At 41.3% G+C, this 26,645-nt stretch overlaps 1 protein-coding gene across 10 annotated transcripts in view; it reads left to right on the forward strand.

Annotated features, from left to right (window-relative positions):
* The window catches only part of auts2a (activator of transcription and developmental regulator AUTS2 a), a 224,219-nt gene that overhangs the window by 119,118 nt on the left and 78,456 nt on the right, over positions 1-26,645 (forward strand). For all 10 annotated transcript variants that reach the window (XR_003052957.1, XM_025065800.1, XM_025065801.1 and 7 more), the window contains one exon: positions 20,662-20,691. Coding sequence is in view for 9 of the 10 variants with exons in the window: in XM_025065800.1 (XP_024921568.1) it covers positions 20,662-20,691 (30 nt within the window). In the remaining variant the exon portion in view is untranslated. The remainder of the gene's footprint in view (positions 1-20,661; positions 20,692-26,645) is intronic.

The following is a 26,645-nucleotide window of genomic DNA, read 5'->3' on the forward strand; positions in this document are numbered from 1 at the left end:
GGTGGCGGGAGGGGGGTGGGCATGGGGGGGTAATTGGTAAAGATTCATAGCTGAGTACGAAATAACTAAAGAAGTTGACTTAATAATACATTGTTCGTTATGTTAGTTGTGTTTTGCTAAATAACCACGTCGATGTGGACAGGATAGAATTATTTTAGATTATTTTTTATCTTTGTTGTGTGTTGTATGTTTTGAAAGGATATCCTAATGGAGACAGTTATGCAGTAACGCCCCGATTATTTTCTAAGGGTGAATATTTGAAATGGTAATTGAAATGTCTAGGTCAGGACATCTGTGACACATATTTCCACTGATGAAAGGGGAAGACGCTGGCGAACGCACTCTTAACACACCGCCTTCAGCCAGCAAGGATTTAAGGGATAAAGGGTGACATTTTCACCCATTTTGTAAATGAATGCAATTGATCTGACTAACAAGAACAAAGTTAGATTTCCAAATGCTGCATGGTAAAGAGATTAAGCTTTTAAATGGCTTTCTAAAGGCGTTTTTTTTTTTTCAAGTCCTAAGTAAGGGCATTGAACTTTCAATTAGATTTTCTAATGGTCTATTGACTGGAATGTATTAAAGGTAGCTGCACAGCCTTATAGATCCTAAGAGAGGGTTTTTCTTTATCCAGGGTTCATGGCCCCTACGGTTCCATAGGAGTGCAGTACACAAATATTTGCGGTGGGCAATTGATGTGTGTTTTGAACCAAATGTGTTTTCTTTCTGTAAACGGCACATATAAGATGTGAAGGTGTTCATTTTAAACAGAATTCAGTCGGCCCACCTTTGTAATTTCCATTTGTAGGTCGCTTGAGTCCGTTGTTTTGCTTGGCTTAGCTTTGATGTCAAACCAAAAGCTCTGTTTCTCCTATTTCCATGGTCCTGTAAATCCAGGCTCCAGAACTGGTTCTAATTTACTGTGATTGATCTCTGGGACGAAATGTGCATTAATTGTTTTTAATGCCGTATTAAGTGTTGTCATAATATTTGAGCATGTCATCCAAACTTAGCTTACTACTCCCTGGAATGTAACATCTGTTTCACATCTTCCTGTCTCTGTTATTCTGTGCCTCTCACATTTTCCGACCCTCAGTTTTATCTTTCTTTGTTCTTCTTAGCCTCTCATTTTTTCTGTAATCCTCACTCGGTCGCCGCAGGTGATTATAATATTGGTAAAAGATGAATCAGGAAACAATTTGTCGGGACCTCAAAGCCCATTCTGTTCTAACATTCTGTTTGCGTTACAGTGCGTTCAAGCTCTAATTAAAACAACATTACATTCTCCATCTGCCAATCTGCCATAATCTTCTTTAATTGCTGTAATTAAAGTATATTTACATGTGCAAAATACTTGTAATTTAGTAAATTGCACTCCACACTCTGCACATTTAATCAGTGGCGCTGCACTGGAATGGAGTGATTTCAGTGTTTTGATTTCTGCAGTGGGCTGGTTCTGATGGGGTAAGTGGACCTTTGCCCAAGGTCTTGCTGAGGTTAGGCAAACAAGCCGTGGAAGAAGTATTGTTCTGGGGTCTGATTGCAGCTCATGTGGTTAATTACTGCATGAGCCTGAGCGCTCTTACAAAGCACAGTGTGAGCGTGCGTGTGCACTGTGTGCTGCCGTAAGCCTCGGCGCCGCGTCCTTATACAGTAGCTCAGTGTACAGTTGCCACATGATTGACAACAACAATCCCTTTTCATTTATTCCGAATGCAAAGTTTATTTGCTAAGGTGTGTTTGCCACGCAAACGGAGACATGTGAGATGAGGCAGTTAATAACGGGGAATTAAACCTGCACCTGGCTGAGCAACTGCTCCAGTAATGAAAACATGGAGGACTGGTTTTGGCTGCGGAGGAACAACCTGCCTGTTTTTAGATTAATGGTATTAGTTAAGGATTAATCTAGGAGAGGGAATTTGTCATGCCGTAGCTTTATATTAGCATCGCTAATAAGCAAGCTTCGTAATGGCTTCATATTTCAAAGACATCTTCAACACTGGTGGTTTTATTTAGTCATTAACACTAAACACAGCCTGTCACTTAGATTTGCTGAGTTTGATCTGCTGAGACAGCGGCAGGTTCTACAGTAAGCACACATTTGAAAAATAATTTACCACGTTGTCTGTTAGCATGTTCAGACGTACTGCAGTTAAGGAAGCCCACCGTCGTGACTGGTGATTAGTATGTAGCATGAGCCACAGCATGTCCTCGTAGCCGTATTACATCACTCACTTCCTGAATGAGAAAAGCCGTGCTAATGCCAGCTGTAACAGCTCAGCACTTTAGAGTCGGGGCTCCTGATCTGAGCGACCTCCTACAACCTTTCTCGTGCCTTGTCAGGTGGAAGCAAACCTGGCAGGAATAACCGATGCACCTGCCTCCACTGAGGTAATTGTTGTGGTTTTGCAACTGTTTACTTTTCCTGCTACCTCTGCTTATTAGTGTCACGCCGGCAGTTTGCACATCATTAGGGTGCACCGCAGAGAAAAGACGGAGAACTGAAGGGACCTTTAGCAAAAAGCAACTGTCTGTACCCAAACACTGTACTGGGAGTGACTGCTCACTTGATTTCTCTTCTCTGGGTAGTTGTCAAAATAGGAGTTCCCTGATGTTCGTTCCTCATAGTCAGGTTTTAATTGCCCAAATTATTGCTAGACTGTGACTAATTCACCAGAGCTGCTCTCAGCGGCTCGGTTTGAACACTGAAGTTCTTTTTGGCCTCTGAGATAGACAAACTGTCATAAAAAAGAGTGACAGTCGCTGCTGGGTAGTGTAGTGCAAATGATGTTATAAAACGGACACAGCCCCAAATCCTCATTAGCTGACATGCAGTTCCTCTTAATTAGTTTCTATTCACTGTAATTAGCATGGATGAGGCTAATCATCCGACGTGAAAGCAATCTAACGCTTGGGATGCAACGTCCTTGGCTTCACTTTCATGTCAGATTAATTTTTACGCCGCTTCCTTCATCTTTTGTGAATAAAATGTAGCCTTTGTATATTGGAATCAAAGATATTGTGTTTTGTCTCTACAGAAAAATATGCATATTAGCGAGAACAATCAATGTAGTTAAATGCTAATTCACATCAGAGACAGACACATTTACAGTAATCCGAAATGCTTTGAAAACAATTCTCATTTAGCTAATAGTGCACCTCTGTGAAAACCGAGAGAGCTCCTCTGTTTTTGATATTCTTTTAATGTCCTGCAAGAACGAGAGAGATTTTGATATCATTGTAAAATGATAGCGTAGGGGTCACAGGGGTCACACATTGGGTATTAGTGTTAAGTGTTGAGCACTTCTACTTTCTCCCATTTTTTTTTGTTTTATACTTTGTCTGAGAAAACTCTTATATTGCGTAAGGTCGTACAAAGTATGGGGATTTCATTGGATTTTTCTGCTTTGAAGATTTTAATCGCGTGCGATCTGTGTCCTTGTTGATATCATATCCTGTGAGTGATCTACTCAGATTTTTAATGTGTGTCTTAACCACCAAATATTCTCGCACCTAATCTCTTGGCTCGACACAAAAGGATGTGGGCCGTGGCCAATCCAGGGTAGACTTATCCAGAACGCCCAGAGTGAATTTCTCCCCGACTGAGGCTCCAGCAGCTGTAGATTTTACCCTGAGCAGAGCACTGTTTATCCTCTTCACTTAGTGTTATTGTGACAGCAAATATGCAAGACTGAAGAGAGCTGGATGGGCCCTCAGTAAATTACATCTGTACAGACCAAACAGTATCGTATTACTGGCATTTTAAAATCTTGCTGTCATTCCATAATTTTTCTGTCTCTTATTATTTCTTTCCTAATATTTTTTTTCTGGGTTTTCTGCAGCCCCTACTGTTTTTCTGAAATGTTGAGTGTTTGGCATGAACTTTTGCCATATGCCTGTACATTTGCCAAAAAATATTCAGAGCAGCTCTTTTCTTTCGCCAAGTATTTGGCCATCTGCTTAAGTCTTTAACCAGCGGCATCCAGGGACCTCATCAAGCCTGAACTGTGAAGTCAAATGGTTTTCCTCGACTCCCAAATCAAGCTAGGCACTGCTGTTCAGATTTACCGCACTGGCACTACCAAGCAATCACACATATATTTTATTATGCAGTACACAGTCACATTTATAGGATTTGCCCTTAATGACAGCCAAGTTTTCCCAGAGCTGTTTTTATGTTGTTAGAATTACAACATAGTTAAGACGGACAAACTAGACTCTTTTCTGTCCTCGTAAATCACCCGTAGAACAAACATTTTCGCAGACAGAAAATCTATTTGTGTTAGTTGGATGTTAGGTGTTAAGTATCTGCAAATGAGGGCGCGAACAACTCGCCGAAAACAGCTGCGACAGTCATTTTCCAAGGATGTCTTCACTGGTCGTGACTTTGCCTCCTGAGTTAACACGGGCCACGCTGCCACTTGCAGACTGGGAATTTTAAAGCAGGTCACTTCACTGAAGAATGTGTTACTCATCATACATAAAAGAGGAGATGGCCTTTCTGCAGGGGTGGAGTTCATTATGTGGCACACAGGACACCGTTATTAGCCCCATTACACACACCGACAGCCGCACATCCATTCTGCTATACCTGCTTTTTAAAGCCAGCCATAAATAATGAAGGCTGCTGCTGGTCGTGTCTTGGAGGAAGAGGAAAAAGGTCATTATAGAGCGAGCCTCCATTTTTCAAAATTATTTCATAATCTGAGGTCACAGGGAGGGGTTTAACTTAAGTTAATTGTAGTTTGGAGCAATGAACATTCATTTCTATTAGTAATCTATTTACCATGCACATCATGTGCTTTGTCTTCGTTGTGGCCATCAGTATCAGATGGCATGAGAAACATGATTATTTAAATGCATTTTAATAACAACATTGGATATTGTGCAATACAAATGAGATTTTTTTTTTATTCAGCTTTTACAGAAATAGAAACCCTATATGTAGAGAATTTCACTTTGACCACGTGAAGCTGTGTTAATGCAGTGTTGCTGTCACTCTGTTGTAAGATAGAGGTCACAGTGTCATTCTGGTTAAATGTGCTCTGACTGGTAATCGGTTGTGCTGTGCAGCATAATTAGCCTAGCTTTTATCACAATGACCTCTCTAACAAACTTCCCTAGTGGAAGGAGACACCTGAGAGACCGCACTTCCTATCTGCCCTTGTTTTATCGAAAAGGCCCCGCCTGAATGGATAATAGAGCCCCTATTCTCCCCACAGACACATAATGGAGGGCGGAGTGGTCCTCTCTGGCAGACTACTGCGCTTCTCTGCACTAGAGAAAGCAATACTCGGTCTATCGGCTGATATATGACACTAATGCACGGGCTGACTGGGGCCCTAAACAGAAAAGAGGGATTGTTCCGACTTTCGACTGGCTGTAGGATCCATGACTCACAGGTACCACACTGTCTGGCCCCTGAGACCGCTCTAATTGCTTTACATCTGTACAAAGGTTTCTTGTAATCGGGCCTTCTGCCTCCATTTGTCTTCCTTTCAGTCTCCTTGTGAAGGCCTTAATTGGTCTTAGTGGGGCTTTTTTTTCCAGTTAGCTCCCGGGCCTGAGCTAGTGGAAGACTCAGCCTCAGGGGGCAGTGGGGTTGGCTGGTTGCTAGCGGTTTGGGAGGTTGCAGTAGAGAGAAAGTCAATACGTCTTGTACCTTTAACACTTTAATTAATGTTCTACTGACAAACCGTTTCTTTTTTGCCATAGCTTTGTGTGGGGGATTTGGACTTGTTGGAAGCACTGAAAAATCAGGCCTTGTTCAAATTAGCGAGAAAATCTCCCACGCTGTCTTAAGTGGACAGTTGACCCCATCTGAGAATCAGATTGTTGTTTTCTGTATTGTTTCTACACATTTTTTCCCACTATTCCTGTGTGTGTCCATGGATCCAGCGCAGCAGAGTTTTTTTGGAACGCTGTAGTTAACTGTACATATATTATGTTATACTATATATTTTAGGTATTAATTCACTGCTGTAACCCAAAAACAGTTTATAAATATGTATATATATATAAAGTATATATATATACATATGCATATATATTTACATGTGTTTATATATACATATATAAACATATATGTATATATATACATATATGTTTGTGTATGTATGTGAACATCACATTATGATTTTGTTTAAAGTTAATGTAACTATGATAATGTGCCACAGACAAGCAGGTATATTTGTTAATGTATCAATGCAATGTTTTATATATATTTTAATATGCAAATACTTTGACTGTAAAACCAGACATTGTTTAGACAATGCTGAGATCACCATTTTTGTCACTTATTATATAGCAAAAAGTGGATTTGAACAATGTTCAATGAACCACACTTTAAACTTGAGCCAGTGACCAAAAAGACTGAATAAGGACATTGTCATCAAAAATGTTTGCTCTGATTTTAGCCTGAAAGCGAATTAAGAGAAAAATGACAAAATGAATCTGTCTAAAATTTAATGGGACAAAGGATCAAAAGAAAAGAAGACAATTGGTCCAAAAATAACAAAAAGTAAAGTAATGAAGGCAGATCAGGGAATTAAGGCTCGGCAGACCATCAGGAAACAGGAAACTTACCCCAGTGGAAAAATATGGACAATAAATAATAACAGAGCCATTGTAAAACCAAAGTCCGTGAAAATAGAAAGTGACAGAAAACCAGATTTGCCATCTCCATCTCTCCCTTCTCCAGATTTTTTTCTTTATCTCCAGTGAAGCGTTGGAACAAGCTGTTTCCCAGTGTGTAATGCGACCTGCCTCCATTCTTTTTGACGTGAACCTGTTCACACCTACCTAGCAGTGATAACATCTCATGCACACTGTTCCACAAACCACATTTCACATCTTTAATTTAAGATGACATGACAGGACCCTCAGGCGGAGTTTTTTTGTTTTCTGCTCTTTGCTGGAGTTTAAAAGCAAAACATTTCCCTTTGGATACACCGTCTCCAGAATTTCATGCTCTTAAATTACAGTGCTCAACATTTTGAGCTTGAGTGTTTCTTTAACAGATGCTCAAAATATTCCGATAGGAACTGTGTAAACAGGTGTATAACCTACTTAACCTGTTGGCACCAGGTCCATACCTTTCCTTTACAAATCATCTTAATAAATAACAGACAGAACAGGATCAGGTCTAAAATATGGAGCACAGCCTTTGTGTTGTGTCCTCCCCTACTGGACTCTGCCGTGCTCCCTGTACTTCCTGCTGTCTGACTGATATGGAGGTCTGCTGCCAGGGCTTAAATAGCAGCTGTAAGCGTCCAGCTGCTCGTTGCCACGCTCCACTTCTTCCCAGATGGCTTTGAGACGTTCCAGCAGCCCTCCGGAGCAGCACTCATGAGGAAAGTGTTATGGAGTGGCTCTTTGAAACACCAGGGAGCATCTCTCACTGCAACACAGCCACCCTCCTCCTCTTTTCTCCAGCCCTGGGGCTTAAAGCCCAAATCAGGGGAGGGATGCTTGTGCAGCCTTGTTTGCCAACTTACCAATGGGAGGCAGCACAGATGGTCATGACTGCGGTGTAGGCCAGCATGGAACAGGGCCTGAGGGGTGGTCCTGAATGGAGCACAGGCCATGACTGGGAAACCACTGATAGGTTCTATATGACAGGAATCTGCGAGCCCGTTGAGCCATGGAGGAACTTTCTCCCAAGCCGTTACCTAATGGGCTAGACAAAAGACGAATTAAAGTATATTTGGAAACCATAATCACCTTCTGTTGGTGCTAGGCCATTACAGAATCCCCAGAAAAGTGTTTCTAGTTTAGAAAAATATCACCCATTGATGGTGATTAGCTCTCTGAGAGATGGGATTCTTTGGTTACTGATTGCTCGAAAACTGTTTTGTTTTTTTGAATGAATAAATCCACTGGGGTTTTTTTTTTAACTTTAGGAACTTTATTGATCCCGCACTGGGGAAATGGTTGTGTTAACAGCAGATCTGCTGCAACATGCTGCCCCCTGGATGTGCCAAGTATATTGTTCCTTTGGGAATCAAACCCAGAACTCTGCAAACAATGCTAACCGCTACACTATGGAACCACTGTTCCATAGTGTTCCGTAGTGTTCTACTGTTAATACAGTTAATATATACTCCAAATTTCTTATACTCTGATAATCTAGATGTACTGTATGTTTACCTCTCTCAGTACACGACGGGATTTTGTCATGATTACCTCAAGGACACTAAGCATCAAAACACATCAATGTAATAATATAGAAATAAATACATTTTAGTACCAGCAAATGAATATTTCCCAGCAAAAATCAGTTCCATCTAAAAATGTAGTTTCAAGTTAAAATGACTGAGAAGAGTGTGTGCTGTAAAGTTAACTACATGGACTGGAGATGTAATTTATCCACTCCCCCATTACACGTTTTATTTTTTTATAGCACAAATGATATATTATTGTCCTTTAAAATGTCTTTAATGATGACTGAGTAGTTTAACACTCAGTTCACAACTTGTTAAAATATCTTTTACAACAAAGTAGCTCAATTACATGCACGCTTTTCTGCTCCTCAGTTATTGGTGTTTGTTGTGAAGAAAAAAAGAAAATCGTTCCAAGGAAGTGGTGCTGCTCCTGGGTGGGAAGTGTGTGTGTGTGGGGGGGCGCATGTTCTTGTGACCTCACTGTTATCCTTGTCGTGACAGGAAACATAGATCATAGAGGGGCCTCTAATGTGAAACACATTCTGCCACAACTTGATCAAAGCCAGGCAGCCTGGACAACAAAGTGCTCAGTAATGTCATATTTTGACCATATAATTGGAGAGTAATTATGGCTGACAAAACACTCCTCCTCTCACCACATCGCTCCTTCTCTACCTCGACTACAGTTAGATTTGTAATAAAATAGTGTCTGAGGTAAGTCCGCTCCAGCCATCATGGATAGGTCAGTTTTTTTTGGACCACAATTGCTTATTTAGAAACTCTTTAGCAACTCGCAAGAAAAAAATAAAAGTAGCAAGAGGGCTAGAAGCAAAACTGAAGACTGGCTCTTACTGACGAATAATTGATTAAACTGGAAAATAATAAAAGTTTGAATTTTGGTTCAAGTTTTTTTTACAGTGTTGACATTATTGTGGAGGATTTTATTTTGTCAGCTTCCCCTGCAGCCAAACCAGAATTTCACTAATCATAGGCGTTCATGGATCTGACCCTGAGACAGCAGAAAAGAGAAAACTTTGGTAGAAAGTACAGAGGAGTCAGGCATATTTGTGTTGAGTGTTGGCAGCGTATTACATAAGTAGGATTATTTGTGTAAGAATAGTAGAAGGACCTTTGACAAAGTCAAAGATTTGAATTTGATGCAGATGTTGATGTTCTGTTATTGTGCTCACATTGCAGCGGTGGTTCCAGATCACTGGGCAAACATTTATATCTATGGGCAGCCTTTCATTTTTGAGGTTCACCCTCCTGCTGGGGCAGTCAACATGAACATGGAGCCCCAGGGCCTGAGCTTTGTGGTTTTCTGCTGTACAGCAATCAAATAGAAAACACATGAAACGCTGCAAAACATTAGAGTTTGACAAGTTGTGAGAAGTCTGGAAACACTGTTGACTATGTCAGCTCCACAGTCTCGCATAATCATTCACATTTTGGCCTGATGCTGGCTTAGGGTTAATAGTTTCAAAAGGCAAAACAAGTCTTCGCAAGTTTAAATCTTCAACTTTGCATACCAGTAAATGTTTAGCAAACATTTCTGTTAGGAGGAGGAGGATCGTGCTGTTGGGCCACAAATGTTGGACTTTTCACTTGTAGGATCTGAATTTACTTCAGCAACATTCAGCAGTAATATCGTTCCATTATTTCACTATCATTTTTTCCACAAGAGTTCTTCAGATTGAATTTATTTTCTGAGCTGCAGTGATGTTTTTTTCCTGCTCTCAGTCTCTACCTTCGGACCTCAGTCAGAAGATTAAATCCTGTTTTGTGGGACAGAAAAAAGACAGAACTCTAACTGTTCTGCTGCTGCTCAAGGAGGTGGTCGATGTCAGATGGTTGGTCTGTGGCTGTCAGCCTGTTATCCTGCTGTACCATTTAGCATGCTATTTAATCCCAACCAAAAGGCTGTCAGCCGCCCCACGCTCTCACCATGCAGGTACCCCCACCCCCCCCCCCCCCCACTGGGCTCATCCTGCGTTAATTGAGCACGTTGTTCAGAAACCTCCTGTTCCTGGGATTACATTAGATCCCTCTTATTCACCCAGCCTGCCTCCAACTGACTGGGAGACAAGGTGGGAGGGAATGGCATGATGTATAAATACACCAAACAAACAAACAGAAAACAGTTTCTAAACACCCCCGGGAGAAAAAGGGAGTCAAACTAGGTTCGTTTGATCTCACTCAAAAAAAGAGCAAATGTAATTTAGCCCACAGTGAGTAATTTGTTTTAGCAGTTACTGTGGGTTCCTTTTAATTTTATTTTACCTTGCATCGTTTTTTGTTTTTTTTCCAAATTAAATATTGTTTTTATCTTTGCAAAATGGATCTTTGTGATCCCCGCAGCTTGAAAACCAGACCACAACAACTCATGTTTATTCATCTTTGCTTGTTTGTGTCTGCAGAAAGCAGCATCTTGACAGGATTGTACATCGTTGACTTTTATTTGACTACTTACTGCATAATGAGGCAGCTCAGGTGTAGACAGTGGCAGCTCGCAAATCATTGAGGAAGAATAACAAAGTGTTTTTGTCAATGCTGCTCTAATTATTTGGAAACAGTGCTAATGTAGCTGCGATCGTGCAGTTTAGCACATTATGTCTTTATTCTGTGTAATGTTCATTAAAGACATTTTCTAAAATGGCTGGCAGCTATAAACAATTGTCATTAAATACTAAATACTATAAATAATAATATTTTTACTGAACTTATTACATAGATTATTGATTAATTTCTCAGATTTGTTTCTATTCATATGCACATATCTGATAATAATTGATCCAAAATAATAAATTAGATGCCCTAAGATGGTTGACCGTGTATCTTTGGTACAGTACAAGTCCCTACATGGGCAGTTGTTCTCAGCCCCTCAGGTCACAGACCTTACCCAGCTCTGGAAATAGCTTGTCACAGCTCAGGTGCAAAGGGAACCAGAGAGGAGCCTTATCTAAAAGAGATGCCTAGAACTGCTATTTCCCTGAAGCGCGTTATCTGGCCTGTAGTCACAGCATGCGAAGCGTCTGCATTTGCTCCCACTGGCAGCAGAGATGCGACATGTCTGGTGACAGTCCAGCAGAGACACAGGGTAAATGGCTGGTTGGCTGGAGCATTTACCTCCTCAAAGTCTTGCTTCGATATCACATGCATTGAAATCCCTTTGGCGGAGTAGATACATAACCCAACCTGCAGGACACTCTTAAAAAAATGCACATGAACAGCACGTTAGTAAGTACTGGTCGTAAATGATCGATTCTATGTTAACCTCATTCTTGAGACGACACAAATATCTGGTGCAAGATTCCTGACCTTGCATTCCTAGCTGCCATTGCAGACAAACAAACAACATGTGCAGTAATGTGAAAACACTGCAGGGACAACTGTGAGTTTGACTAGTGCCCCTGGCACATCTTGCAGGGGATGTTAGCAATGACAGCACCGGTCTTCATGTGTGAGAGTTTCAGGCAGATTGTTGGCAGACCCAGTCAAATTTCCTCAGCTGGCTGCATGCCTCGCGGTTTTCTCCTATTCGCCCTTATCTTCCCACTAAGGCAATACACTCTAGCCAAACCTAGGCGATGACCTTTTGAGAGCCCCATAATGATATGTGGTGGATGTGCGGCACTGGAGTGATTGTTAAAAGTGGCAGCTGTGCAGATAGCGATGGAGAATCAGTGGGACCTCATTTTGGTTTGCCAGTATGAATATTAATGGTTGGTTTTCAGGCCATGGCTAATGATGAGGAAAATTCCCTAATAAAAACTTGATGTGATGGGCAACAACCCGAGGGTCACTGGAGACAGTCAAAGTTAATAGTGTGCCATTAGGTGTGAGGAGTTAAGTGATTAGAGGCACAGAACCTAATCCTGATGTTTTTCTCCCCCCCGAGCTATGACTCAGTGTGAAGGGATAGAGGGAGGCAGGGAGGGAGAACAGGGAGTGGGAGGAGAAGAGAGCAGATGAGGTTTATATCTCTCCACAACAGTGGGTTGAAACATGCGCCAACTTCGTGTAATCCATGAATGTAACAAGTACAGGTGGCTGGTGAAGATGATTGTGTGGATAACTGCAGCATCGTGTCTTATACGATCACATCTCTCTGTGGATTTATGATCTGAAGCTTATAAAATTCAAAACAGCACGCAGCTGCAGGAGACTGATTAAAACCATGCTTTTAAAATCAAATATAAGAATTTTTAAACAATCTCAATGGATTTTTAATAAATATCTATAATTTATTTTAATTATGTTTATTTTTAATCTGGACAGCAGGCCAGGTATGGTCCTGCTGCAAAAACCATTGATTTCTTGGCAGACTATACCACGACTTCTTAACTTAAACACCAACTCAGTTGACCAAAGAACATGTTGGCATTGGTTTTAGTCCATCCACCAACTGCATGGCCTGTACAGGACCTTTTCTATTCAACTTCCATGTAGCTTCAACCAATCTGATGCAATGCGTAGCTCTACGAAAGCTAATGTGCCTCGTGCCATTGCATAAGATGGTGAATTAGCCTAATGTGCTAACCACCAATGAGTTAGTTGATATGTTATTCATTGCAGCATGGCTATTTAAAATGTTAAACTGCCTGTCGACTTAAAGGTAGCATGGTTGAATGTCTTGAGACACACATTTAGTTAGTTTGATAATCAAAGGACCGACCAGATTGTTACCTGTGTGACCTCATCATATTCCCCACTGCTTGATTTTGCAGCTATGCGTTTTAATATGCTTTGCAGATAAAATTAATTTTGTATTCTGTATTGAAGTAAAGGTTCAACTTCATCAACACCTCAAGACTTTAGTTTATTACATTTTAGAAAGATTTTGGAACTTTTTCTTTCATAAATTTCAGCTTTAATGAATAAAAACTTTCAAGGCTGAGGTCTCCAAAAGTATTTCAGTTTATATTTTAAACGTTGTATTTAAAAACTAAGTCAAAGGTGTGAATTCATCATCCCTAACTCATCTCTATCATCATTCCACTCCCGTTCACGTCCTCTTTTAAAGACTGTGTCACATCGTGAGGACATCACCAAATCTAAAACTGATGTGTGAACAGCTTGCAGTGATGAAGGTGTCAGATCACATCATTGTTTATATCTTGTTTGTGGAGTAATTGAAATATACACAAAGTGGGCTCTGTCTCAGCGGAGTCACTATTACCACACAAACAATATAGTTTGCAAGTCATTATTTCAAAATCCTTCTAATAGGCTTTGATTAGCCTAGCATCTGTTTTCTGGCTTGGTCCCTTGTTGGCTTATGTGTCCTTTGTTTTTTTCTGTCTGTTAGATAACCACCAAAGGCTTTCCACCTCCAGGTGCCTCACAGCCTCGCCTGTAGCACGTCTCAATGTGTGGAGATGACTCTGCAGGCTGAGATACTGAACTTGGTGCTTGTGTAACAAATCGATCTTTTTTTTAAAGCAAAGTGAAGTGCTGCTCTTTTACTTCCTTCTTTTTTTTGCCAAGTGTGTTTGTTTATTTGTATGTGCACACACATACACAATTATTATCACTGTTTAATCTAATGGCAAAGTATTTAGTGGAAAGCCACTGCAGCGACGCCTCATATTAATATCCCATTTTTCATTCAACTTTAAATGCAAAGCGGTTTCACAGTATTTAATGGACATGAGTCTTGCTATATATAGTTAGGTTGGATGGATGTTTGAAAATGCATCTCATAATTATAAAAGAGAAATCAATAAAACTGAATTTTCTGCATAGTTAAAGACGGCTGAACAGAAAGTGAGCGGAGCGTTGACATTTCAGATGAGAGCACTGTCACTAGCTCTCCAGTAAACCATATGCTGAATATTTTTAGCAGTATTTCCTTATTTCAGTAAACAAATCACATTGCTGGTTAAATAACGCTCAACTAAAAAGTGATTTTGCAAGTTTTGAACTCCGTCCACCGTGTGGTTAAACTGAGAAGAGACATTAGGGTTATCAGCGCTAAAGTGGGATTTCAGGTATTATTTTGTTTGTATTATAGCAGATTAAATCTAATAATGCGACACTGAACTGCAGCAGGAAACACATAACATTCATTGACCAATGCAGGGTTGGTTGTAGTTAAAAGCTGTTACGGCGTATCGGGTGGCTGGATTGGGACATTCTCGAATCTGAGTTTTTGACTTAAATATCAGGCCCAGTATCACCAGCAGTATTGGTGCATCCATATTATATTTTTATATATTGTTGTGGACAACACAGTGTTGTAATAAATTGAAGGACGGGTGCTTCTTATTAGAACATATATGGCTTTACTTTTCTAATGAAGATATGCACAGTCATACTGACTGCTCTGTACACACATCTGATCTCTGTGACAAAAATGGAATACAAGCTACACCACAGTAGAGGCATTTGGGTATTTTGGCACCCACCGTCTGTAAGGTCGTAATACAAACCAAAGCTTTATTTATTTTAATACAGTGTTCATCACTCATTCCTTCTAAACAGGCTTTTCATCCCACGTGGTTGTTTTTGCATTTAACTACATGTGTTCTCATTTATAAAAATTAGACGAATGATTTAAAGGATTGGGGTCTAAAACATAAACACTTTTTCAGTAAATTTGGGCACAGCGAAGAAAAAATACTCTCAAGTTCTAAAACAACACAGAATACTATGTTACTGTTATTTTATGGAAGGCTTGTTTTTTTTCTTTCTTTTCCCCATAAGTCTTAGTTGAATTTGCCAGTCCCAGTTTCTGTGGTCCAGTTGGATTTTTTCTGCATAAAGTTTTACATTTGAAGTGAAATTGCTTACAGATGTTGGCAAGCTGGATTTGGCCGGCACTGTTCATGTGGATCAGACCTGGTTAGATTAGTCCCGACAGAGGTCTGGTCCTCCCTCGTGAAACATTCTTGGCTGCTGAAATAGGTGTTTGCCTTATTTGACTATATGGTCTGTCTCAGGCACTTAAGCCCTGCTGTTTTCTTTCCTGGTAATTTTTTCTGCGGTCTACTCTTCCTATCACATTTTATGTGACGGGCTGACATCGAACAGACGCTATAGAAATTAGATGTTCAATGTCATCACTGCAGAACCCTGCTTTTTTAATGATCTGTCCCATGTCAGACGTGTCATGTTGAATTTCCTCTCCCTCGCCGGATTTCAAGGTGTGTTTGAAAACTGTCTTTTATGGCTACGTATTAATGAAATGTGTGTCTGCTGAACTTCTTTTCAGACTAGAGACATTTTCAAGTTTATTTAAGGTTCACTTACAAAATGGAAAACGTGTGTTGTGTAATGTGTTAACTCATTTGGATGCAGTCTAAATTGAAGCAGTCTTTGCACAGAAAGTCTGTTCAGGGCAGATTATTAGTGAAAGTTACTGAAGTCGAGCTCTTGATTATGAATATTAAACTGGGCCACATCCCAAGTCAGCAACGTGTATGATGTGCACGATGCAATGTTTAAAATTATTAATATTTTTAATGAAAAAGTTTAAATTTAATGAAGCCCCTGTGTTGTAGGAATCTAATTTGTGAGCGTATTGTGACTGGGCCCACTGCTGTGACTTTTTTTTTATTTGCCAAAGCAGGTGCTGTGTAGCCAACCCTGTGCTCATCAGTCGTCTCCTTCCCAGTTCTGTTTGTTATTTCACGATTCGCAGTGGCAGGACTGGCAGACTGTGCAGTGTGTGGGTGAGAAGGAGAGAGGGAGTTAGAGAAGGAGAGATGAACATGGAAGCTGTGGGTGTGGGGGGTGTTCAGAAGGAAAAAAAAAGAAGCATGGCACGGATCCTCATTTCACCATGCTGGTCTTCCTCCTTCCCCATGAATCATGTGGCAGAGCCACTACACAGCGGTAGGCCAGGCATGCTGCCACATCAGGGCATTGTGGAGGGGGGGGGCGTCCAGCTTGGCAAGTCTAGTCTCTTCCACATTGTCGCCGCGTAACCTCCTTCCCCCATCCCAACCTGCAGAGAGGAGCACTCAGTTCCAAGATGGCAATCAAGCCTTGATTTGCCAACACATTTCTAATGATTAAAATGTAATTAGCACAAGCGAGCACCTCCTCCCCAGCTAATTTCCACACACGCTGTGACAGGCAGGCGGTTGGCGGTACCCAGGCCCCAGCAGCAGATGGAGGAGGATGCAGCAGGAGGGAAAAAACCTATTTTGCCCTGCCACTCTTTGCATCAGAACGCCATCAGGATGCCGCAGCTATATAAGGAAGGAGCTGTTAGGAAGAGGGAGATAGGAGCCCTTGACGACAGCACATCACATTGGCACAGTCAGGGATGACCCTGGCGATGACTGCCATCTTTCAAGCTGTCTTTCCAGCTCACAGGTATGCAGGCGAGTTGGCGTCATTCCTGGGTTTTAACCCTTCAGCCATCCTCCAGGACAGCCTGGCTCAGACTGATAAACAGACACCGTCTTCTGTGTGTGTGTGTGTGTGTGTGTGGGGGGGGGGGGGGGGGGGGGCTTTAATGACTCTCCCATCTCCTATAATTAATTTTAAGGTCATAAATAGTAACCAGTGTAACCTTAGGCTAATGTCACTCACGGGAGGTACCATATGCAGCCATGACATATCCAGACTGATGGAGGGAATGTACACTACATAGATCTCTCATCAGAACTGATACATTTGAAACATAAAGCATTACTGTGTAAAAACAAAAAGGATTTTCCTGAAGGGAACTTTTGAGGGATTTATAAAGATCCGTCTATCATATATATATATATTTGACCGTCATCCATCATGTTTACCTTTGAAACTGTCTTTTACACTCGTCTGTTTGTTGGTAGATTTCTAGTAAGTTGTGCTGGAAAAAAGCATGGCGTGTTCACATTCCTCGCATGCAGCCTTTTGTGATGTGGTGCGGTCTTTGTTATAGTCATTTTTCTCTGGGAAGCTCTGGCAGGAGAACGCGGTGATTCCTGACGCTGGAGACAAAAGCCTAGCTGCATCATTTAGCATTCGGCCCAACGCTATTTATGTTACTCTCGTACTGGGCCAGTATTGCACTCAGCTGGAGAGGATTTAGGACAAGAATAATTTACTCCTACTTTCAGACCAATGTAAACAAAAGCCTTGTTGCTTGGACAGGAAAATTTGTAAGAGCACTTAGCCAAAAGAGAGGCCCGGTTAAGAGCAGGGGGGCACTCAGAAGTGCTCCGGATACAGGCCAACATCAACAGCTCTTAAAGCTGAAGCTAATGTTTGACATTCCTGTGTTACTTAAACAAAACACTAGGGTTGAGCTGCGCAGTTTAAGGCTGGCACTGCATAGAAAGCGGCAGCCTGTGAAGAGTATCACTTTTCTTTTTCAGCCGCCGCCCAAGACTAATGGTTTCCTTACTGTACGTGACTGTAAATAAGACCAATTTCCTCCCTCAGCATGTCAGGAAGCCCGCTACATTGATTTCAATAGCACCATTGTATTTTTTCCTCTCTCTTTTTCAGTTAAACACATTCGCTTTGGTTTGTAATTCTAACCTCTGACATACAGCATGAGTTAACATTAATGGCCTTGACAGTGTCCCGTAGCTCCTCAGGTCCTTTATCCCTGGACTCACTGTCATTTTTTATCATAAGTGACACTGATTTGACATGAGTTTATACAGACGTTTCTAACAGTACTGTAGTTAATAATGAGGGTATTTAAATTATATTTAATGTCTCGGGAGTCCCTCTACTCTTAACACAGGTCCCCATATGAACTCTGTGAGGTCATGGTGGGACCTGACCTGTTGTGAGGACAGAGTACAGCCTGGACAGTTGGCCAGTTCATCACAGTACTACCACCATTTGGGCTCACACATGTACGTTGGTTCAATTAAGTCTGATCATTAACCTTAAAAACATGACTTCTGTTCTGCGGGAGAAAACTTCAGTGCCTAGGGAACATGTAAACTTCATACAAAAAGTCTGGGGGTCAAACCGCAGTACAAGCCCCTCCACACACGCTGACACATTCACAGCAGTTGCTTCAGTGAATATTATATTATTTCAGACAAAATTCACTCAATAAATTTTCCATTGTGGCACAGTTAAAGATAATATTAAAATTTAAATTAATTTTACCTTACCGGCCCTGCTTCAATAGGTCCCACCCTCCTAGGAGAGGCCACACCCCAACTTTGGAAACCACTGAGCTCTAACAAAAATGAATTGCATTTTATATAATTCTTCTATTTATATGAACAATTTAAAAAAAGAAATATAAAAAAAAAACTCTACCGAACAAGGTTATCATAAACAGGTAAGTGTAGATGACATTTTTGCTCCAGTTTGTATCAGTTTCTGACATCATAATCAGTCAGAAGAAATACATCGAGCAAAATAAAATATACAAATATCAAGAGATTTCTGTGCCCTGCCTTAGGTTGCTTTATGCATGAGGTGTGTTACTGTGGTTCACTGTGATAACACATCAGTGAGTGACAGCTCTGACTTGTTTGTGCGCCTGGGATGTGTTTTCTTATCTACAGAGGTATTATTATTTTGTGTTAACTTTCACCCTGTACTTCAGCAGTGATTTCAAGCGAGCTTTGGTCTCTCCACTGTAAAGACAACCAGATTGGCCGCCCCCTGCCTGTCACGCTTGATCTCAGGATTTTTTACTTTGCTCATTATGAAACTATCTCCGTTTTATCAAGCTCTCCCCTTTTTTCCACCCTTTGTCACTCTTGAAAATTTGCATACCTTTATATCTGGGTTAAAAAAGTAATTTTTTTTGACATGTATTTCTCCTCTCTTCGCTGCCAACCATGTGAGTGCTTTGTTTAGCCGCACCTGTGAAAGCGACAGGCGCGGGGATGAGAAGTGAAAGAGAGCAGTTGATTAAATCATCATCAAGTCGTAGCACAGAAAGTCAATTCTGCTCGCCGTCTACAATGATATCCTTTTATCTTAAAGTAATGAGCTATGGCACTTTTGCATCGGGTAATACGATGAGTTCCATTAGCATGTTCCATTTGCTTCACGAGCGAGGGCAAGTCATTCCAGCCAGCTTCTATCTTAGCAATCAAAGCAATTGCCTGCACAGTCAGGGAGCAGGGGATAAAAGAGAGAGAGGGGAACAAGGGAATGTGAGACAGAAAGGGCTGCCGGCGGTTTTATGGATCACAACACAGTGGAAAAACTAAAAGGATGTCCATTATTTGAAGCCTTTGCCTTTTCTGAGAACATGATGTGTGAACGCAGAGGAACGAGTTATTGAGCTTATGCTTGCGTTCCTCCAAGAAAGCAGTCAGGAGCACTACTGTTATGTCTGCTGCTACATTAGTGAGTCATACGTGGGTTGGGGAGGTGTACGGGGGGGGGGGGGGGGGAGAGGGGGGGGCAAACACAAGACAACACACTGTAACACAAGCGCTCATATTATTCACATTTCCCCATAAATGAACACATTGTGCGGCTGTATGTGTCATCGACGTTCACCTGCTGTCACCATCAGCACTTGTCTTTCATTCCCCTTAATTTTGTCCCCCAGCTGACAGTCAGTAGGATTGCTACATCTCTGTATTAAAAGTGTGTGTGTGAGGGGGGGAGAGGGTGGGGGGAGTTGAATGTTGTGGATGGTGGAGAGTGAGAAATGGAGAGCAGGAGAACGTCTGAGGAGTGTTTGCCCAGTGCGTTTATTGCCTCTGCATAATTTATGAGCTGCTGGAGCTGACCATCATGGCAGTGTGCCGCGGGCAGCCCCTGGGGCCATGTGGGACAGGCCTGTAAATTGGATGCTATTCTCCTGCTGAGCTTGCAAGGCACATTTTTTAACCATCTAACTTGAGAGGCCGACCGACAACGAGCTCTGCCAAGTACCTTTGAGCTCTGCAGGGCCCCAGTCAGCAAAAATAGAAAGAAAGAGGTGGAAGGATAATAAAAGGGAAAGAAGGGGAAAAAATGCCTGGGCCTTCTGTCACTCACTTGCTGTGCTGTCAGTCATTTTACCACCTTCCTCTACCCCCCACACTTTAATCGACACCTACTTACCCCTCCCTGCTCGCCCGCCTCACACGCCATGCACCCCAGCCCCTCTCCCTGTCCCCCATTGCCTTCTTTATTACCAACCGCAGTGCTTCTCTGCACCTCAGCCATATGCACAGTGTTGAGGGCCGCCAGTCACCCAGCATTACACTAATTAGTTGATAAAGAATTAAGTGGACCTTGAAATTGAAATTGGAAAAAAAAATGAAATCTCGCCATTTTTTCCTCCTTCTATTAGAAAGTTCCTTCCTCCTCCTGTCATTTCTCCATCCCTAGCCTGAAGCAGGAACACCTATCATGAAATTATTATTGTGGTGGTGCCTGGTGTTTTAAGATTCCAGCTCTGTCTGGGTTTCACAGAACAATATTTTTTCTCCTGTTATGAAGCATGTGTAATAATTAATGAAGAATGTTTTTTTTTTTTTTAAAAAAAAGGTCAATTAAATCCCTTGTATTAGTTAGAAAAAATAATAATTTGAATCATCAGATGTTTTGGTTCTAATTTCAGATTTGTTTTTCTTTGCAGTGTGACACAGAGAGTGACCAAGACAACAAGGTAAGGACAAGTTTTTTTTTTCTCGTTAATGAAGACAGGGTGAGATTTCCTTTATAATCAATGCAGTGTCATATTTCAACAGTATATTTCCTGGTATTAATTCAAACATCTCTTTTTAGTCATGCAGTAAAATAAATCGTGTGCCACTAACATTGAGGCCAACACTTTTGTTATCGTACTCAGATGTTCAGCTCCAATCAATTATTTTCCTTTCAACATAATTACTGTACTACTTCCTGTTAACGAAAGGTGTGCCTATTAAAAAGGTGCGCATTGGAAACTGACGCAGGATAATTATTTGCTTCTGTAAAGTGTATTCAGTCTCGTTTTAATCCATGTGAATTCAAACAACTTTTGCATGTTTTTAAAATTAAGATCGACTCCTGATCTACAAATACACAAAGAAAAGAACACCTACATATTGAACAGAAAGACGTCATATCATCACCACTTGCAGTGTTTTCACAGCCAGTGAAGATGTGTGTTTTTGTGGTTCAGTGGCAAGTGTGTTACTGTGGAACCTTCCATCATCTTCCGTGTTGCAGGATACAGGGTATTTTTCAATGTCAGTGCATGAATATTTGATCTCAGGCAGTGTACAGGCTCAGTATAAAAACAAACTACTGTGTGGTTTATTACTTTGTTTTTGTTTTTAAAAAAGGGCAAAACTCTAAGATGAATGAGTATTTCATTCATCCAATCCACTCCTACGTTTGTAACATGGTAATCTGGGACATAGAAACATCAGAAGAGGGAGGATGCACTTGGGAGCCATAACGAAGGGCAAGAAGTTTGAATGTAAACAAAGGCGTCTTCCATGTATAGTGATGTTTGACAACATATTCGTCCACGCCACTGGCAGACCCAGTTCCCTTGCTAAATTTGTTCTTATACCACATGATGTCGGAACGATGGAAGTCGTATTTCTCAAGTCAGTTATGAGATATGGCAACCAAACCACGAAAAACCTTAGGTCGAGAATCACGTAAAATTTGAATTACAGGACCTTTAACCGTTAATTTAATAGCAACATTTGACAAGAGTTGTAGCAGAATTCTAAGTTAAATCCATCACCCTGACCCAGCAGCCTTTTCTTTCATCCTTTAGCAGCTCTGAACAAAGGAGGTCTCCTCAACTTTGGTTGTGTACATGTTGAAATTTTAACAATGGGTGTCAAATAGAGTTTATAGTGTTTATTTTACCACCGTCTGCCTCCGAGATTCTGTTGTTAGCTGCTTCGTGGCCTCAACTGCTTCCCCATTTATAACATCCAGGTAGTTACTGTTTAAGTGTGACTCATAGATTCCAAGAGCCAGGGGTTTTAGCCAGTGATTTCTAACCAGAGATCCAGATACACTCCAATGATTTAGTAATGCCATTTGCTTGTGGTGTTTAGACCGTGCGGCAAATTGAGTCATTACTCAGTGTTGTCGTTTTAAATTGCTCCTGTCTCAGTGGCAATTCCTTTTTGTTTTAGAAAGAGAGAGAGAGAGCACGGTAAGTTGTAATCCCCCACAGTGACTGTATTAATTCACCCTGGCTCATGTTTCGCTGCTGATGAACAGCACTGACTACACCTTCCTGTCATTGATTAATTGTGTGTTAAGTAACAGAGGAGTGAATTAGTAAATAGGAGAACCGTATGACAGGCTGAATTATCCATTCTTTCCTCTTTGAGACTAATTGACGCTCCTAGTCAGCACGTCCGGTCCTGCATGTCAAATCACCTCTGCCACTATCTGCTCCTCCCAGGCATCGGGCACAGTACGCCCACCATGGCTGTCACTCATTTACATTCTGTGGGTGGCAGGATCTACTTTCCAGCGTGGCAGCAGAAACACAGGAGAGCAGAATCGTTTTAATGGGTCAAATGAATTCAGATGAGGACAAACGTGACTTATTTAGTTTCCCTCAAAAGCAGGAAATAGAAAGAGCGTTCCCAGGAGAAATTATGTTCTGCCTGGTGTAGAAGGCCTCAGCCGTGTAGGCGGGAGCTGCCAGGCTCAGATAAGAGAGGGCTATTCGCATCTCAGCGAATGTGTGCAAACAATCCAGCTCGCGTGTTTCTAAGCAAGCGGGTGTCAGCATGTGTTAGGAATTGTCAGAGCGTTTGCTCATTACTAAGTGTCCAGTAGGATTGGCCATCTTCACCATTACAATCATGGAGATGGCATGCTTGGAGACAGGTTGGTGGCCTACACAATGTATTCACTCCTCACACAATGCTGGCATCATTAGGGGTATTTGTGTTATCTTTAGCATCTCTAGCGATGCCTCCATAACCTTTTCACTGACAGGTGGCCTGTCATGCAGTCAATGCAGAACTCAGATAATGAGAAGGGCAATTGAAATACCATGGGTTCATTTTTATGTAAGAACTTTGCACCAACTCCGATATCTTGGGGAAAGAATCATAATGGTTTTTCTTTCTAATTAGTCTGAACTACATTAACATGCGGTCTCCGAGTTAATACAAGCAGCTTTTGTGTTTTGTGAGTTTATGTTTGCTAATAGGGTTGGGAGAGTTAACACATCGTTGCGTTAACTCATCAGTTTTTTCATGTGCAGAATTTCTGACAATATCATTATTATTTTTTATATATGTATATATATTTATATAGGTATAGTTGCCAAATGTAGATGTTTGAATATTTTAATTAAAAAATAGTATCTGCGATTTTCTACTGTCTTTGTGATGTTGTCAAGAGCTCTCGTACATTTTTTTTACTGCCTGAATTGAGCTCAAGTGATTTTTAGTAGTAAGTGGCACCTTGAAACTGCCATTTAAATGTTTTAGTATGAACATCAGTGAGTGCTCTCTCCTGCTAAAATGTCCTCCAATCACGTTACCTCAGCCTTTTGCACAAGTCTTTTTCGCTCTGCAGCTTTTTATTCCTATTTCCATTCCTCTAGGCCGCCTTTATAGAGACCACAACTTTCCTAAATGTTATTTACTTGCGTTATCAGCAGCCACTAGCTGTAAATGCCATTTTAAAAAATGCTTTGGGTCTTATTAATGGCCGTGCGAGCGCGTGCTGTAATTTGCAGCGCTTTGCTCTTATTGGAGGCAGGGGATCTGAGTGGATGCTCTAAAGGAGCTGAGAGAACCTGTTTGTCCTTGATATAAAATAAAGATCTAACCTGCTAATATATTTGCTGTTTCTCTTCATTTATTGTTTTGCTGTGTCGGCCCTCGGGCAATTACAGCGGAAGAGTCGTGTTTCTCAATCACTTGGCAGCACTGTACATAAAACCATTTTATATCCCCCCCAACCCCTCCACCTCCCACCGCAGTGGGAAGGATGAGTAATAAAAAGGAGAGAGCAACTTGTCAGTGTTAAAAGATTATGTGTTTTCCCCCCTCCAAAGGAAGAGAGTAGTGTTTACAGGCTTGAGTGGGTGCTCGCCAGGCCGGAGCTGAGGCTGATTGCACTAGAGCACCCTGTCAGCCAGTGATTTGTCATGTACTTTATCATCATTGTCACTCGGCTGAGCGTTGTCATAGGTAACATTTCCGCCTACCCCTTCCCCCCTTCCTGTGCTTTGTACCTAGTCAGTGTAGGAAATTTGTATTTACTTTGGGGGAGTGTAATTTGTTCCTCATGGATAATATGACCCTTAGCGGAGCCGGATCACGGGTTAGTTGAAGTGATATTTTCCGGTAATGGTAGTCGTACATCATGGCTGTCAGGCCGGGTTAGGAGGCGAGCACATTACAGCTCTATTTTAGCACTGCAGGCATCTGGGATTATTTTCCATAACCAAGTATGACATGACCGCTCTGCGGAGTGCATTAAATTTTTACTAGGTTTTTTCCCTCCCCTGGCAACTACTGTGGCTTTCCCCCCACTAGGGTCTTGGGGCTGCCACTGTGATAGATACCCCCAAAGTCTCAGCACTCCTGGCTAAGGTTAGCCGGTGTCGCAGACCTACACAGCTTTGCCCTAGCTAATAACTGGCAAGTCCCTGCTCCCTTTGAGGCTTATACACACATCTACTGCCCACCAGAAAAAACACCACGGCACGGGGGAATGTTGATTGCTTTCGTTAGCTTTTTCTCTGCTCTCTCTTATCCTTTCTCCCCTCTTTGATATTCGTTTTTTTCTTTACCAGCAAGGTCAGCAGTGTCAATGCTACCTCTTGCCTTTGACAAATGGTTGCTCCCTGTCTGATAATCAGGAGGGTCTCAGAGGTGGACGAGCAGGCGGAGCTCATTAGGACGCCACAGATGAGAAATTAATGTGGAGATTCCAGTCCTGGCAGAGAGCTGCACTGATGAGAAGAGGAGGAATGGACGTGTGTGTGTGTGTGTATTTGTGTGTGTGTCTAATGGTTGGTTAGTGGTGAGGGGGCTGTCTGATGGATGACCAGGTCAGCAGGCAGCAGCCTCCGCAGAGACAGACAACCACACACACACACACGCACACACCTACCTTCCTGTCCTCCCCCTGTACCACCCCACTCCCCTTCTGTGTCTCCCAGTCGTTGTTATGGTGCAGCCTATCCCACTCCTCTGCCCAGAAGTGCAATAATGACACTGCAGAGCATAAGGCCATGATAGAGAAGGTCAGGGTAGAGACGCTTCTCCACTCACCTGTCTCACTAATGATTAAATGTGGGCACTCTAACTGACACACATTTCTACATTGTTTTTTTTTTTGTTTTTTTTTGGTATGAAATGAGATGGTGACACCATGTGAAAATGTCAGCCTGTCACTGCTCTTTACAGGATATTTATTGTGGACATCAGTTGGATTCCTATACCAACAAATTGCATTTCCCTCAATAATTTAAACTTATTACATCACTGCTGGTGTGTTATGGTGTGGATGTCCATGACTTCTTCAAGTTAGGATGTTTGTATTAATGCACAGAGCTGGTCTGTCAAACTTTACTGTAATAGCCAATGGCTAATGTTTAGAAATAATAATATACAGAATATATAACAATAATATTAACAATAATAATAATAATATGCTTCTGCTTAGAATTTATTTTATCATTATTATTGTTGTTGTTATTGTTGTTATAATAAGACTATGGTCATGTGCCCATTCTTCCCTCATGGTCTAACAAAAGTTTTTACCTTTTATATGTTAATTTATGTATATGTATATATATTTATATATATGTACATGTGTTCATGTAAGAATCTGTGTTTAATTATGTTTTTGACTTGAGCTCAGTTGAGTTCTTTACTGTCCACCGGTGATGTAGTTTTCAGTTTCAAACCCAAACCTTTTTTGGCTATTGAAATTCTATTGCAAAATAGAACGTTCTCTAGCTAGAACACCTTGTGAGAAGTGTTGGTGATGGACTGGTTTATGGTGGTTTAGCGACAACGCTAATGATATATTTATGTAATAGTTGAACTTCCTCAGCTCAGAAGAAAGGTTCTCAGTCTTCTCAACTCTGGAATCTTTCTGATCAATGTGACTGGATCAATTTGATCAAGTTTTTTTTTATAATCTGAAGAAATAGAGAGTTTGATGTGTGGTCCACATGAAACAAACAGAATTTGAATCAGATCTATATCTACAGAAGCCTGACGTTTACTCTGTGAAATATTATCTCACAAACCCACTTGCATCTTTATTATTTCTTTCCTTTTACCTCCCTGTTTATTCATTGCCAACAATGGACGTTAATAATACACAAGTTTGAATAGAACAAGGTTGGCAAGTCCTTGAAATAAATGTAGGGTGTGGCTTGTGGGGCCATTCACGCAGTGAATCGTGTTTCAAAGGTAATAACTCAATTCCCAGTGCAGGCTGAGATCACATAATGGAGAATAATGTAATCAGCAACAACAATCAGGAAAATGTTGTTTGCCTAAGACGTTTACTCATGTGAAATTCCATCTATCCTGACCTAAAGAACGTGTCAAACAAATTACATTCATACATCAGAGTAACTACTGTAGGAAATAGTATTGTGTACCCAGTACATATGGA

The sequence above is a fragment of the Cynoglossus semilaevis genome, chromosome 19 (assembly GCF_000523025.1).
Source record: "Cynoglossus semilaevis isolate Cse_v1.0 chromosome 19, Cse_v1.0, whole genome shotgun sequence".
Taxonomy (NCBI): Eukaryota; Metazoa; Chordata; class Actinopteri; order Pleuronectiformes; family Cynoglossidae; genus Cynoglossus; species Cynoglossus semilaevis.